Consider the following 16,362-nt stretch of genomic DNA (forward strand, 5'->3'; position numbering starts at 1 on the left):
AGATTAGGTGGGTTATGGGGGGATGGGTATGGGTGAGATGCTGTGAGGGTCGGTGTGGACTTGTTAGGCCAAAAGGGCTGTTTCCACAGTGTAGGGATTCTATGATTCTTACATCTGCCCCTACTTCAAACTTCCCCACATTCAGGTGGTGAAAAGATTTATACATAGCTCTGTCACTTTACTGGCCTTCCTATAGGGAATCCACTATCCTCACCTGGTCTGGTCACTCCAGACCCACAGCAATGTGGTTGACTCTTAACTGCCCTCTGGGCAATTAGGGACGTGTAATAAATGCCGGCCTAGCCAGAGATGCAAACATCCTAAGAGTGAATATTAAAATAGAAGTTTCCATAAATTTAATTTGTCCTAATTGCAGCTGGCTGCAGTCTGTTCAATTAAACATGACCTCAGATGAAATTAATCATTGACCTACACTAGCTTCCAATCCCAGATTGCATTCCGTTTAAAACCTTTATATTTATTTTAGAATTCATCCATAGCTTTGATTTAATCTTCCAAGCCTTTTCATCCTCTAATTCCAGTCTCTTCAGCATCTGTCTCTCCAAACCCTTCGCGTTGATGAACCATTCAATGATCTTTTCTAAATTACCTTTGCAACGTGTTGAGGTTTGTTGTAAATGCATTTGGACACTCATAGCACAGCAGAGACAGCCGAACCCTGAATTATTTACTACTTGGTTCAGGTTTCACATTACCTGATTAAGAACTTGCCAGCATATTTGTCTACCCATCTATATTTATGGAGTCAATCTTTTTAATACTCTATGGTCATTTGCAACCATTGGTTCTTTTGCGGATTCATTTGCTTCATCCTACTGCATAACAATGAATTAATACCATATGGGTAGAACAGAAAAGTGTGTCTATGCTTTATGACATTTTCCACCAATTTCAAAACTTTCATCTAGAGATAAGGTGTGAATTGTGTTAATACAGTTTCCTATTCAGCACAGGTAACCTGAAAGCCAAATCTCACATGCAGCAGCTAGAACATCCTTGTCTCAATAAATTCCAACATGAGCATGAACCTCTCTGAATGAAATGGCAGTTTTAGTTTTATTTCTGGGCACTTGTATTCTTGACTCCTTATTCCCACAAAGTGTTGGGTTGAGTTGCTGCAAATGTATTTCTGATTGAGCTGGCAAAGGGAGAGATTTCCTAAGATTGGTTGGAATTTCTCTCACGTTAGTTCACTTACAATTATAACATCCAAGAGAGGTGCCTTCCAGTTATGATTCAAAATTAAATTCAATTGCTTGAAGACCAGAATGAAATATCAGGGCACTAAGAGAGTGCAGGTAAGATTCACAAGAATGTTGCAGGGACTGGAGGGTTTGAGTTATAGGGAGAAGTTGAATAGGCTGGGGCTTTTTTCCCGAGGCACAGGATGCTGAGAGGTGACATTAGGGTTCAAAGCTTTAAAAGGGACCTAAGGGGTAACATTTTCATGCAGTGGGTGGTGCACGTATGGAACGAGCTGCTAGGGGAAGTGGTGTAGGTGGGTGCAATTACATTTAAAAGGCACCTGGATGGGTACATGAATAGGAAGGGTTTCAAGTGGTATTGGTCAAATTGGGGTATCTGGTCAGCATGGAAGAGTTGGACCAAAGGGTCTGTTTCCATGCTGTATAACTCTAAAGTATGGCACCTCCAGTACCTCAGCACGGTTACAGATATTGAATATTAGGGGAAATTATTCTTTGCTTACTTATGCGAAATGGCCATCATTGGCTGGGCCAACATTTATTGCCTGTCCCTAGTTGCCCTGGAGAAGATGATGTTGAGCTGCCTTCTTGAGCCGCTGCAGTCTGTGGGCCTAAGGCAGATCCACAATGCCATTAGGGAGGGAATTCCAGGATTTTGACCCAGTGTCACTGAAGGAGCGATGATATATTTCCATGTCAGGGTGGTGAGTGGCTTGGAGGGGAGCTTGGTGATAGTGTTGCCCGAGTATCCGCTTCCCCTGTCCTTCTAGAGGGAAGTGGTCGTGGGTTTGGAAGGTGCTGTCTAAGAAGCCTTGGTGAATTTCTGCAGTGCATCTTGTAGACTGTACGCACTGCTGCGACTGAATGTTGGTGGTGCAGAGGGCTTGTGCATGTGGATTCCTGTGCGCTCACTCACTCACCTATTCCAGACAACCATCTTCTTCCTCATCATGGTTGTCCAGTGGAACAGCCACACCAGCAAAAATTTGAACACCCACCCAAGCATTTAAAGGTGCCAAGCCTTGAATAGGTTAATCCTGCTCCAGCACTGATTAAAGCTATTAGCTTGGACACTGCCCAGTTCCAAAGCAGCAGAGCACACTGAAGCATCTGAGGCTCAGACATTGACTCTCCCTTGTCCTCAACTCTGGCAAAATGTGGCACTGAAAAAGACCTCAGCGAGCAGAAATTTAACTCCAGATATCACGGGGTCACAACATGGCTTTATTTACATTGGATTCCAATTCATTTTTAACCATCATGCAGTAAAGGAAATGTGGAAACTTGGCAAAGGAGCCAACACCCACATCGCAATGAGAAGACACTCCTGGCTGGCTGTTTAAAGATTTGAAGATGCAGCCTTTGCTCAGCCAATCTTCGGAATGGACACCAGCTGCCGGCTTGGTCAGGAGCAGATGGGAACGGACCACTACCACTCCAGGAAAACACACAGTGACGCACACATTTGTTTATTGATATGGGGAATGCATTTTTAATTTATCCTCAGTAGGATATAGCAGATGGTCCATAGTCTTGTCCGAAAGTCACAACAGTTTCTCAGGGAACGCACAAGAAGGGGAAAAACGCAGGCAGGGCACATGACGGATTTTTCATACATTATTACAGGGCAGGCAAGAAATGTAAACATCTATGATTAGCTGAGACAAGACAGCACAGAGCTTAGCAGTCACTGTCTCCGATTGTGATTCCTCCCTTCTTCTCTCTTGCCGGTGTAGTGTTCTAGCCTCCACTCTTTCTCCGCACTGGCTTCGATCGCCTCGGTTTCAGAATGGTATAGTTTGTGTACACCGTGTACTGCTCAGACAAGATGGGAATGTAGAAAGCACGGAAGAGCCGCGATGATCTAAGACACAAGAAAAATCAAAACAGAATTAGTTCAATGCAATTAATGCAGCTTCTAATAAGATACTAACCGTAGTGACAGTAACTTAATAAGTGTTACTGAAAGAGTAAGGATTTGCTTTTATATAGTGCCTTTCACAGACAGTCATGAACTTTTGAAACAAAAGCAGAAATTGCTGGAGAAACTCAGCAGGTCCGCTAGCATCTGTGGAGCGAAAGCAGAGTTAACGTAACAGGTCCAGTGAACTCTCTTCTGAACACGAAAGTATGGTCACTGGACTTGAAATGTTGACTGCTTTCTCGCCGCGGATGCACCCGGAACTGCCAGAAATTTCTGTTTTTGTTTCAGATTTCCAGCATCTGTAGTGTTTTGTTTTAAGCATTTTCAAAGTACTGTGTTATTTTCTATTCGCTCATGGGACCTGGGGATCACTGGCTGGGCCAGCATTTCTCGCATATCCCTAGTTGTCCCTTGAGAAGGTTGTGGTGAGCTGCGTTCTGTGGCTGCTGCAGTCTACCTGCTGGTAGGTAGACCCACAATGTGGTTAGGGAGAGAGGTCCAGGATTTTGTTCCAGCGACTCTGAAGGAGCACTGAACAAAAGGAAATTAAGTAAGTACATTTCCTTACTTAACGTAAGAAAAGATGCCAGCTAATCCACATATTAAAAGAAAAACTCACATTTATATTGCATTTGCCATGACCAATGGACAACTCAAATTGTTTTAAAACCAATGAAGTATTTTCCAAGTGTAGTCATTGTTGTAGGGAACACGGCAGCCTTCCTGGACATAGCAAGCTCCCACAAGCAGCCTGTGGCAGTAACATTGGGTCTCAAAGGTATTACATCTTATGCAGTATAGCTGGACGAACTCTTTGCTATCCTGCCATCCACTTTTTTCTTAATGCATTCGCGTTGTGATAATGACAAGATAATCAGCTTTTGTGATAATGATTAAGGAATTAATACTAGCCAGGTTTACAAATTACCTCCCTTGAGCTTCTTCTGAATAATCCAAAGAACTTTGTAATCAAGTTGAGCAGGCAATTCTGCACTCAGTTGAACACTGTCTCCAAGAGCAGCATTTCCAGCAGTGTAGTACTCCCTCAATACTGCGCTGGAGTACTGAAGCCCTGGGGAAATCTCTCACAACAGCAATGACACCATGGACCATTTTAACTTCACAATGACATTTATTGAGAAACAGATATTGACAGGAATGGTACCATGGGAACTTCCTTCAGCTGCCTGAAAGATAAGAGTGTGGGCAAAAGTCACATCTTTGACTAATGTTCTAATGAAGATCTGTAGCTTGGTTTGAGTTGTGGGTTAGAGTTGAGGACTAAGTGTGGTGTGTCAAAATTTGCAGATGACACTAAGGTGGGCAGTAGAGCAAAGTGTGCAGAAGACACAAAGTCTGCAGAGGGATATAGATAGTCTAAGTGAGTGGCAAAGGTCTGGCAGATGGAGCACAATGTTGGTAAGTGTGAGGACATCCATTTTGGTAGGAATAACAGCAAAATGGACTATGTTTTAAATTGTAAAAAAATGCATCACACTGGATTGCGGATACAACAGGTAATTAAAATGACAAATCGAATTTTGTCTGCCATTGCTAGAGGGATGGAGTTTAAAAACAGGGAGGCTATGCTGCAGCTGTATAGGGTCCTGATGAGGCCAGACCTGGAGTACTGTGTGCAGTTTTGGTCTCCTTACTTGAGAAGGGATATACTAGCACAGGAGAGGATGCAGAGGAGATTCACTCGGTTGATTCCAGACTTGAGAGGGTTGGATTATGAGGAGAGACTGCGTAGACTGGGAGTATACTCATTGGAATTCAGGAGATTGAAGGGAGATCTTATAGAAACATATAGGATTATGAAGGGAATAAGTAAGGTAGAGACAGAGAGGTTGTTTCCACTAGCAGGTGAAACTAGGTCTAGAGGGCGTCACCTCAATATAAAGGGAAGCAGATGTGGGACTGACGTTAGGAGGAACTTCTTCACCCAAAGGGCTGTGAATCTGTGGAATACCCTGCCCAGTGAAGCGGTTGAAGCTACCTTGCTGAATGTGTTTAAGGCAAGGCTAGATAAATTTTTGAGCAGTAAAGGAATTAAGGGTTATGGTGAGTGGGCGGGTAAGTGGAGCTGAGCCTCAAATAGATCAGCCATGATCTTATTAAATGGCGGGGCAGGCTCAAAGGGCGGATGGCCTACTCCTGCTCCTAGTTCTTGTGTTCTTATGTTTGCCGAGCTGACTGGTTTTTATGCAAAGGTTTTGTCTCCCTTCAGGGTGACATCATCAGTGCTGTCTACCCTCTGTTGAAGCGCTTGTTTCTGTCTGAATTTATATGGTCCAGTCTGCCATTGTGGGCAGTCCTGTTTCTGGTTTTGTACCATAGTGGTACGTACATGGGGTCCATTTCAACATGTTTGTTAATTGCGTCTGTGGTTACTGAAGACGATGGAACATGGACATCGCTGGCTGAGCTACTGTTTATTGCCCCTCCCTAGCTGCCCTTGAGAAGATGGTGGTGAGCTTCCTGACTGAACTGCTGAAGTCCAACTGCTGCAGGTAATTACACAATGCCGTTACAGAGGGAGTTTCAGGATTTTGATTCAGCGACACTGAAGGAATGGCAACATATCTTCAAATCAGGATTGTAACTGCTTTGGAGTGGAACCAAGAGGTGATGTGTTACCCTCCATCTGCTGCTCTTGTCCTTCTGGGTGTGGAAAGTACTGTCTGGAGACCCTTGGTGTTAAACAGTAAATTAATTCCCAGGTGTAATTAAATTTATGACTTGCTATAAACTGACTTTCAAACACTAATTTGTCCTATTTGTCAGTGGATCTCAGCTAAGGCAATAGTGGAAATATGACTGGTAGCTGTAGATTGTCAGTTTCAGTTGTCAATTGCTGCTTATATAACATCTTCTGGAAATTGTCCACATGTGGACATTGTTGGAAAATCTGATACAACATGATACTTTGCTAAGGTACCTGTGGGATCACACTCCATGAAAAAGGCTTTGGTACAAAGTTTTAAGAGAAACGAGTTAAAAAGTTAAGCATTATTTCATTGAACAGTAGAAAAATAAAGGTGTGGTTTATAGTTTACATAAAGTCTTTCCTAGTTTACTCTAGGAAAAGGAATAAGCTAAAAGTTCAGCAGTCTTTGATGAGTTCCCTCTAAGCTGCCATGAGACACCGAGAGACCAGGCGGAGAGCCACCATGAGACACCAAGAGACCAGGCTGAGCCACCATGAGACACAGAGAGACCAGGCTGAGCCGCCACGAGACACCGAGAGACCAGGCGGAGAGCCACCATGAGACACCAAGAGACCAGGCTGAGCCACCATGAGACACAGAGAGACCAGGCTGAGCCGCCATGAGACACCGAGAGACCAGGCGGAGAGCCACCATGAGACACCGTGAGATTAGGCTGAGCCGCCACGAGACACTGAGAGACCAGGCTGAGCCGCCATGGGACACCGAGAGACCAGGCTCAGAGCCGCCAGGAGACTCTCTGGGAGACCTTAGCTGTCTGTTCTCAAAGCAGTCGCTGCAGGTACTGGGGTTGATGTTGAAACTGTTGCCTCTCCAATCTCCCCCCAAAACAGTGCCTCAGAAACATGCCAAGGCAGGATCCACTTACATGCCGAGCCAAGACACCGCCATGAGATCGAGTGACATATAGCCGAGAGACCAGGCTCAGAGCTGCCATGAGACACCGAGAGACCAGGCAGAGAAATGCCACAAACCACCAGGAGACTGGGCCCAGACTCACCGGGAGACTGAAAGCAGAGGAGCTCCAGTTGGATCATCCTGTTCTGCCACCATCTTGATTGGAATGTGATCAATTTTCCCCAAGACACCACTGTAGTGGGACGGATACCTAACAATGACGAGTCAAAATACAGAAGGCAGATGGACAGCTTGGTGACATGGTGCAATTAAAACAATCTGTCTCTCAACATCAGCAAAACTAAAGAACTGCTTGTCGACTTCAGAAAGAGAACACACCTCCATCTACATCGAGGGAACTGAGGTTGAGAGAGTGAAGAGCATCAGGTCTCTTGGAGTGACGATAACCAATGACCTGTCCTGGACTTTCCATGTAGATGCAACAGTCAAGAAGGCACAACAACACTTCCTTTTCCTCAGGTGGTTCAGGAAATTTGGTATGTTTGTAAGGACGCTCAACAACGTCTATAGGTGCACCACTGAAAGTACACTGCCTGGGTGCATAACGGCCTGGTACAGCAACTGCTCTGCCTAGGATCATAGGAAACTGCAGAAAGTGATGGGCACAGCCCAGACCATCATGGAAGCCAACCTTCCATCCATTGACTCTATGTACACAGCTCACTGTCACCGGAAGGTGGCCAACATCATCAAAGGCCCATTGCACCCTGGTAATGATCTCCTACAACCCCTTCCATCAGGAAAAGGTACAGCAACTTGAACTCACGCACAAGCAGGTTCAGGAACAGCTGCTTTCCGGCTGTTAACAGACTGTTGAATGGGTTCCAGCCTCAAATAATGTGACCTGCAATGTAACCTGCATGCCTCTGTAAGTCTTTTTGATCTGTACATCCTTTGCTTGCTTTGATCTGCCTGTACTGCTCGTAAACAAAGCTTTTCACTGTTTTTCAGTACAGGTGACAATAAAATCATTCAGTCAATAAATGACCCAGAGGTGGTCATCCAGTTACACATACGCAATTTCTGTAAAGTTGGAAGATGATTTTTAGCTAGATCTGCTGGAATGGTAAGTAACTCGCACTGCATCTCTTGACAATAAGAAAGAGGAGACACAAAGAATATGGATAAGGCACACATTACAACTTAATTCCAAAAATATAAAGGTTTTCATAGAACCATAGAGTCCCTAGAGTGTGGATGCAGGCTATTCAGTCCATCACTCCGTATTGACTCTCCAAAGAGCATCCCACCCAGACCCACCTCCCTACCCTAACCCTGCACTTCCTATGGCTAAACCACCTAACCTGTACATCTCTGGACATTGTGGAAAATTTAGCATGGCCAATCCACCCTAACCTGCTCTCCTTTGGACTGTGGGAGAAAATCGGAGCACCTGAAGGAAATCCACATAGACACAGGGAGAATGTGCAAACTCTGTAGTTGGTTGCCCAAGGCTAGAATCGGACCCGGGTCCCTGGTCCCATGAGGCAACACTGAGGCACTGTGCCACCCGTTTTGATGCATCAAAATTTTGCCTGTCCATCTGTGATAACCAGTTTGTGTGTTATTGGTGCTCAGGGTTTGGGGGAATGTTGGCTAGGATACGGAAAACATTATCCCCTCCTTTGCGCAGTACCTAAAGTAGAGTAAATGACTGACATTTCATCATTTATCCTTCAGTACCTTGCTGGAGTGTCAGCCTGTCTTGTGTGCTCATCTCCACAGAATGACACCGCATGTTGTTCTGTTAGAGGTGAGCACATTATGAGCTGAGCCAAGGAGCCATGTGCCTTGGGGATAATGAAGGGACTTAACCTGGCAGTGCACAGACAGCATTGGAAAAGACAGGAGCCCAGGAAAATAAGAGGGAAACCCTGACGCTGTCCTAACAGCAACTAGGATCCTTCCCAAACTTGCTTTAAGGAACCTAGAAGCACACTCCTTATTGGTTCTGCAAAGGTTTAGAAATTTCTTACACCCTCAGTGGATGATGAGGGAAGAGGAGAAAACTATTAGAGAAAGCGATTGGTCATTGCCGTCTTAGAGCTTGTGACCTCACAATCTCAGCTGGTCACGCCACTAGAGGTTCTGACCCTCACTTCCTTTGGAAAGGCCTGTCCTCATGACAATCGGCCTTGATTTATATGTATTCATATTTTAAAAAACAAATAGATTTCGGTTTACAAATTCCTCAATGGCCTGGCCCCTCTCTGTCTCTGAAATCTCAACATCCTTTAAGACCTTTGAGGTACCTGCATGCCACAAATTATGGGCTTGGCCTCTATTTTAATCATTCCATTATTAGTGGCCCTGCCTTTAGTTGCCTTTACTCAAACTCTAACCTCTCCTCTTCACTTCTGAAGAAGAGTGCCAACCCGAAACATCAGCTTTCCTGCTCCTCAGATGCTGCCTGGCCTGCTGTGTTCCACCAGCTCCACACTGTGTTATCTCCTCTTCACTTTCCTCCTTTAAACCTACCACCCTGACCTGGCGTACGGTCATCTTATTTAACATCTTCTGACATGGCAAGATCATAATTTGTTTCAGCGATCTGCCACAAAACACCTAGGGATGTCTCATTATGCGAAACATACTAAACTAAATCAGGCAAGTGTCTCAATTACCCCAAAACAGTTAAAATGACACAGCTTCGAGCAACATTTAGAAAGGTCACTTTTTCCGCCTGGACTCCAGGAGTCTGAATTTAAATTTCTCCCCTTGTCTTTGCAATCTTTTCACAACCTACACTCTTAGTTTTGACTTTACCCTAAAGTTTGTGCATTTAGGAGGATAAAAGGAATCAGCATTGCAAATGAACTGGCAATGGTTAAGCAACAGAAAAATGTGCAAAAGCAGTTAAGCACACCAAGAGTTAATGACATAGTGACAGTGGGAGTCTAGTGACAAGCTGTGTAATTTAGTTAGAGTTCAAGTAATTAATGTCCTAAGCCATCAGAATGCAGTATGAGCAGTTTAAACAGCCACCTGATTTTATAGACAGCTGATGACAGCCCGATTCATCCTTTCCATACCCCACCCTGTTCAGACAATGTGTGAGCTTGTGACTTGTTCTATCAAGACTTGGCTGCCAATGCATTTCATTTGTGATTGAGTTTGCAAAAGTGCCTTGTTAATAATAAGTTATGTGAATGAGTTTTGTTTCCCAGTGCCGATCTGGGCCGTTCTGTATATTGTGAAGGAAATGCTCAGCAATTGCAACTAGACCACAGCATTTATTTGCCTGATGCCAAAGATTAATTAAACTTTGCATGATAAATCATGTTTCATGTTTGGAAATGATAAACCACACATTGAAGTCTATAGTTCATCACCAGATTTGCTGATAGCCAAAGTGTAAAGGAAATTAGCAGAGGATCGTCAAACTTTTGATTTCAAAGTGTTGAAACATTTAAAAAAAAACACTCTGGTTTCTGATGGGCGAAAACTTACAATGATTGATCCAGGTACCAAATAGTAAAAGAAAATATTTGCGAAGGTGTTGTCAGAGCTGTAGGGTTTAAGGTATGGGGAGAGACTGAATAGGTTGGAGCTATTTTCCCTGGAGTGTCGGAGGCTGAGGGGTGACCTTATAGGGGCTTATAAAATTATGAAGGACATTGATAGAGTAAACAGACAAGGTCTTTACCCTTGGGAGGGGTAGTCCAAAACTAGCGGGCATAGGGTTAAGGTGAAAGGGAAGGATTTAAAAGGTTCCTAAGGGGCAACTTATTCATGCAGAGGATTGTGTGTGTTCGGAATGAGCTGCCAGAGGAGGTGGTGGAGGCTGGTACAGGCATGAATAGGAAGGGTGAGAAGGGATATGGACCAAATGCTGGCAAATGGGACTAGATTAATTTGGGATATCTGGTCAGCATGGATAACTTGGACCAATGCATCTGTTTCCATGCTGTACCACTCTATGACTCTATAACCAAAGGTACAGGAAGAAAGAGCAATTTTTAAAAATGCTGTGAGTGATTAGGATCTGGAATATACTGCCTGAGAGTATGGTGCAGACAGATTTAGCCCTGGCTTTCAAAAGGGAATTGGATCATTAGCTGATGGGAAAATATTTGCGGTGCTATGGGAACCAGACAGGGGAATGGGACTAGAGGCAGAGAGGGGCATAGATACGACAAGCAAAATGACCTTCAGTCTGATGTAACCATTCAATAGACAATAGACAACAGGTGCTGGAGTATGCCATTCGGCCCTTCGAGCCAGCGCCACCATTCATTATGATCATGGCTGATCATCCACAATCAGTATCCTGTTCCTGCCTTATCCCCATAACCCTTGATTCCACTATCTTTAAGAGCTCTGTCTATCTCTTTCTTGAAAGCATCCAGAGAGTTGGCCTCCACTGCCTTCTGGGGCAGAGTATTCCATATATCCACCACTCTCTGGGTGAAGAAATTTTTCCTCAACTCTGTTCTAAATGGCCTACCCCTTATTTTTAAACTGTGTCCTCTGGTCCTGGACTCACCCATCAGCGGAAACATGCTTCCTGCCTCCACAGTGTCCAATCCCTTAATAATCTTATACATCTCAATCAGATCCCCTTTCATCCTTCTAAACTCAAGAGTATACAAGAAGCCCAGTCGTGATTCAATGTCACAGGAAAGAATGAAGTCTTAGATATTGGTCCCCGTTGTGAGTCGGTTGAAGAAATCTCTTTGTTTTATCCAGAGCATGAGTTTGGGCTCAAGTTTCCATTAGGTTCCTCAGTCCTGAAAGCTGTCCATGGTAGGAGTCAGAGAGTCATACAGCACAGAAACAGACCCTTCAGTCCAACCAGTTTATGCCAAACATAGTCCCAAGCTAAAGTGGTCCCATCTCCTGGCCCATATCATGCCAAAGTTTTCCAATTCATGTACTTATCCAAATGCCTTTTAAAGGGGATGTGAGTTTGCTCGCTGAGCTGGAAGGTTAGTTTTCAGACGTTTCGTCACCATTCTAGGTAACATCATCAGTGAGCCTCCGACGAAGCGCTGGTGTTATGTCCTGCTTTCTGTTTATCTGTTTAGGTTTCCTTGGGTTGGTGATGTCTTTTAAATGTTGAAATTGTGCCCACATCAACCAGTTCCTCAGGAAGTCCATTCCACAGGCGGACCAGCCACTGTGTAAAAAGTTTGCCTCATGCCTTTTTAAAATTTCTCTTCTCTCACCTTACAAAGGTGCCTCCCAGTCTTGAAACCCCCATCCTAGGGAAAAGACACCCACTAATTAAACCTATCTATAACCCTCATGATTCTATAAACTTCTGTAAGGTCACCTCTCAATCTCCCATGCTCCAGTGAAAAAAGTCCTAGCCTATCCAGCCTCTCTTTATAACTCAAACCTTCCATACCCAGTGACATCCTGATAAATCTCAACCCTCTTTGGTATAACAATATCCTTCATTTCGCTGGACAACCAGAACTGGACATAGTATTCCAGGAGAGGCCTCACCAATGTCCTGTACAACCTCAACATGACTTCCCAACTCTTATACTCAAGGGACTGAGCAATGAAAGTAAGCGTGCTAAACACCTTTTTAACTACCCTGTCAAAATGTGATGCAAACTTCAAAGAATAATGTGCCTGAACTTCTAGGTCCTTCTGCTCTACAACACTACCTAAGGCCTGACCATTAGCTGTATAAGTCCTACCCCTATTTGTTTTACTAAAATGTAATACCTCACATTTATCCAGACTGAACTCCACATGCCATTTTCAGGTCATTGACCTATTTGATCAAGATTCCTGCGTAATCTTAGAAATCCTTCTTCACTGTCTACTATGCCATCAACTCTGGTGTCGTCACAATGATCATCAAAAACAAAAGAACAATATCAAAGTGATTAAAGTAAATGGAGTTGTGATTCCTCATCAGAATTAGATATTTCAAAATAGGCAACAATCTTAAAAGGTCAGAGATAATAGGAACTGCTGATGCTGGAGTCTGAGATAACAAAGTGTGGAGCTGGAGGGCACAGCAGGCCAGGCAGCATCAGAGGAGCAGGAAGGCTGGTGTTTTGGGTCTGGATCCCTCTTCAGAAATGGGGGAGGTGAAGGGGGCTCTGAAATAAATAGAGAGAGGGGAAGGTGATGATAGAAGGTGGATAGAGGAGCAGATAGGTGGAGAGAAGACGGACATGCCAAGGAGGTGTGGATGAAGCCAGTAAAGGTGAGTGTAGGTAGGGAGTTGGGATGGGGGTAGATCAGTGAGGAGGGAGCTGCAGGTAGGTGGGAGGGAAGATGGACAGGTTAGGGAGGCAGGGCCGAGACTGGGCTGGTTTTGCGATGAGGTTGGGGGTGGGGAGATTTTGAAGCTCAAAGTCCACATTGAACCATTGGGTTGCAGGGTTCCCAAGCGGAATATGAGATACTGTTCCTGCAGTTTTCGGTGGCATCGTTGTGGCACTGGAGGTGGTCTGGGATGGGCATGTTGTCCAGGGAGCGAGAAGGGGAGTTGAAATGGTTTGCGACTAGGTGGTGATGGGAACTGCAGATGCTGGAGAATCCAAGATAACAAAGTGTGGAGCTGGATGAACACAGCAGGCCAAGTAACATCTTAGGAGCATAAAAGCTAACGTTTTGGGCCTAGACCCTTTATCAGAAAGGCCCAAAATGTCAGCTTTTGTGCTCCTAAGATGCTGCTTGGTGTGCTGTTTTCATCCAGCTCGACACTTTGTTATCTCGCGACTAGGAGGTGTTGTTGTTTGTCACGAACCGAGCATAGGTGGTCCACAAAGTGGTCTCTGAGCTTCCACTTGGTCTCCCCAATGTACAGGAGGCCACATTGGGAACAACGGATACAATAGACCACATTAGCAGGTGTGCAGGTGAACATCTGTTGAATGTGGAAGGATTTCTTGGGGTCTGGGATGTACATTAGTCGGGAGATGTGGGGCAGGTATAGCACCTCCTGTGGTTGCAGTGAAAAGTGCCAGATGTGGTGGGGCTAGTGGGGAGCATGGAACAGATGAGGGAGTTGCAGAGACAGTGGTCTCCCCGGAAGGCAGATAAGGGTGGAGAGGGAAATATATCCTTTTTATTGGGGTCAGATTTAAGGTGGCAGAAGTGGCGGAGTATGATGCATTGAATCTGGAGGTTAATGGAGTGATACGTGAGGATGAGGGGAATTCTGTCTTTGTTTTTATTGTGGGGAGGGGGATTAAGGGCTGAGGTGCAAGAAACAGAAGAGATGCGATTCGATCACTGTGGGGGAGATATTGTAAAGTATAATAAAGTAATCTAGAAGGTGTGCATTTTTTTTGTTAATTGGATGTTTCAGATTTCAGTTCTTTTCCACTGCTGCTCTAAATGTGAAGTGTAGACTGCAAGATCAATGCCTGAAGTCAGGGATAGCATAAAAGCAAAACAGAAATCATGTAATGTAAAGGGGAGTGGAAACCAGAAGATTGGGAAGCTATCAAAGACCAACGGAGGGCAACAAAAAAAAGAAATAAGGAGGGAGAAGATTAAATATGAGGGCAAGCTAGCCAGTAATATAAAGGAGGGCTGTAAGAATTTCTTTAGATATACAAAGGGCAAAAGACAGTCAGAAGTGGACATTGGGCCGCTGGAAAATGACGCTGGAGATATAGTAGTGGAGAACAAGGAAATGGCTGAGGAACTGAATAATTACTTTGCGTCAGTCTTCACGCTGGAAGGCACGAGTAATCTTCCAAAAATTTTCCAGAGGACTGGAAAATTGCCAACATGACACGCCTGTTTAAAAAAGGAGTAAGGCAAAAGATGGAAAATTACAGGCTGTTTAACCTAACCTCGGTCATGGGTAAGATTTTAGAGTCCACTGTGAAGGATGAGATTTCTGAATATTTGGAAGTGTGTAGTAAAATAGGGCAAAGTCAGCACAACTTCATCAAGAGGAGGTCATGCCTGACAAATCTGCTAGAGAAATAATGAGCAGGTTAGACCAAGGAGAGCCAATGGATCTTATCTGGACTTCCAGCAGGCCTTTAACAAGGTGCCATACAGGGCGCTGCTGAATAAGATAAGGGCCCATGGTGTTAAAAGCTAGGTACGAGCATGGATAAAAGATTAGCTGTCCAGCAGAAAGCAGAGAGTGGGCTTAAAAGGGTCTTTCTCAGGATGGCAGCCAGCGTCCCAAAACAGTCTGTTGGGACCACAACTTTTCATTTTGTACATTAATGATCTAAATGAAAGAACTGAGGACATTCTGACTAAGTTTACAGATGATACAAAGATAGGCGGAGGGATAGGTAGTGTTGAGGATGCAGGGAGGCTGCAGAAGGATTTGGACACGTTAGGAGAGAAGGCAAAGAGGTGGCAGATGGAAAGTGTGAAGTCATGCACTTTGGTAAGAAGAATAAAAGCTTGGACTATTTTCTAAATGGAGAGATAATTCAGAAGTCTGAAGTGCAAAGAGATTTGGCAGTTGTAGTCCGGGATTCTCTCAAGGTAAACTTGCAGGTCGTCAGTAGTTAGGAAGGCAAATATAACTTTGGCATTTATTTTGTGAGAATTTGAATATAAAAGCAGGGATGTACTTCTGAGGCTCTATAAGGCTCCGGTCAGGCCACATTGGAGGATTGTGCATAGTTTTGGGGCCCATATCTCAGGAAGATGTACTGGCCCTGCAGTGGATTGAGAGGAGGTTCACAAGAGTGGTCCCACGATTGAAAAGCTTAACATATGAGGAGTGTTTGAGGACACTGGACCTATACTCAATGGAGTTTAAAAGAATGAGGGGGGATCTAATTGAAACTTACAGAATATTGATGGCCCAGACAGGGTGGACATTAGGAAGATATTTACATGGGTAGGACAGACTAGGCCCCGAGGGTACAGCCTTAGAGTAAAGGGAAGGCCTTTTAGAATGGAGGTAAGGAGAAACTTCTTCAGCCAGAGAGTGGTGAATCTACGGAATTCACTACCACAGAAGGCTGCGGAGGGCAGGTCATTGAGTATATTTAAGAGGGAGATGACTAGGTTCTTGATTGTCAAAGGGACCAAGGGTAATGGGGAGAAAGTGGGAGAATGGGGCTGAGAAACTTATCAGCGATGATTGAATGGTAGAACAGATTCGATGGGCTAAGTGGCCTAATTTCTGCTCCTATGTCTTATGGTCTTATATACATGCCCACATAATATTAATATTGAGAGCACAGAGACAAAAGCCCACAATTAACTGACTCTTTATAAAAAGTGCCAGAAGGTTTAACAGCCTGCCACTAGCATCTGTTAGCTTGCACTCAAGTTATGTCCCCATGGCTACCGATGAGCTGAAGAGCCTTCCCAATTAAGGAGGCCTAATGATTTGTATATCCTAGAATGAGACCTGGCCTCACCTCCAACTTATGATCTTCATACTGAGCTGCAGCTTTGTATTAGTGTAAAAAGTTACAGAGTAACTCCAGGCTTATTCTGTGGGCCGGTGGTACATTGTGGTACTGTTGAAGTGCTGTGTTGTAGGTGAACGGATTTGAGGAGGGAGTTTTAAAGTCAGTCTGCCGACGTTCCATTCACTAATATTGGGGCAAAGAAAAAAGAGATTGTGCTTGCGGGTGGATTGGAGGGATGCAGAGATGTCAGA

At 44.4% G+C, this 16,362-nt stretch overlaps 1 protein-coding gene across 3 annotated transcripts in view; it reads right to left on the reverse strand.

Annotated features, from left to right (window-relative positions):
* Positions 1-2,436: 2,436 nt before the first annotated feature.
* Positions 2,437-16,362, reverse strand: part of alg9 (ALG9 alpha-1,2-mannosyltransferase) — a 231,169-nt gene continuing 217,243 nt past the window's right edge. For all 3 annotated transcript variants that reach the window (XM_048562193.2, XM_048562194.2, XM_048562197.2), the window contains exon 15: positions 2,437-3,090. In XM_048562193.2, the coding sequence (XP_048418150.1) occupies positions 2,967-3,090 (124 nt within the window). In that variant the 3' untranslated portion in view covers positions 2,437-2,966. The remainder of the gene's footprint in view (positions 3,091-16,362) is intronic.

Source organism: Stegostoma tigrinum, chromosome 32 (assembly GCF_030684315.1).
Source record: "Stegostoma tigrinum isolate sSteTig4 chromosome 32, sSteTig4.hap1, whole genome shotgun sequence".
In the NCBI taxonomy this organism is placed as follows: Eukaryota; Metazoa; Chordata; class Chondrichthyes; order Orectolobiformes; family Stegostomatidae; genus Stegostoma; species Stegostoma tigrinum.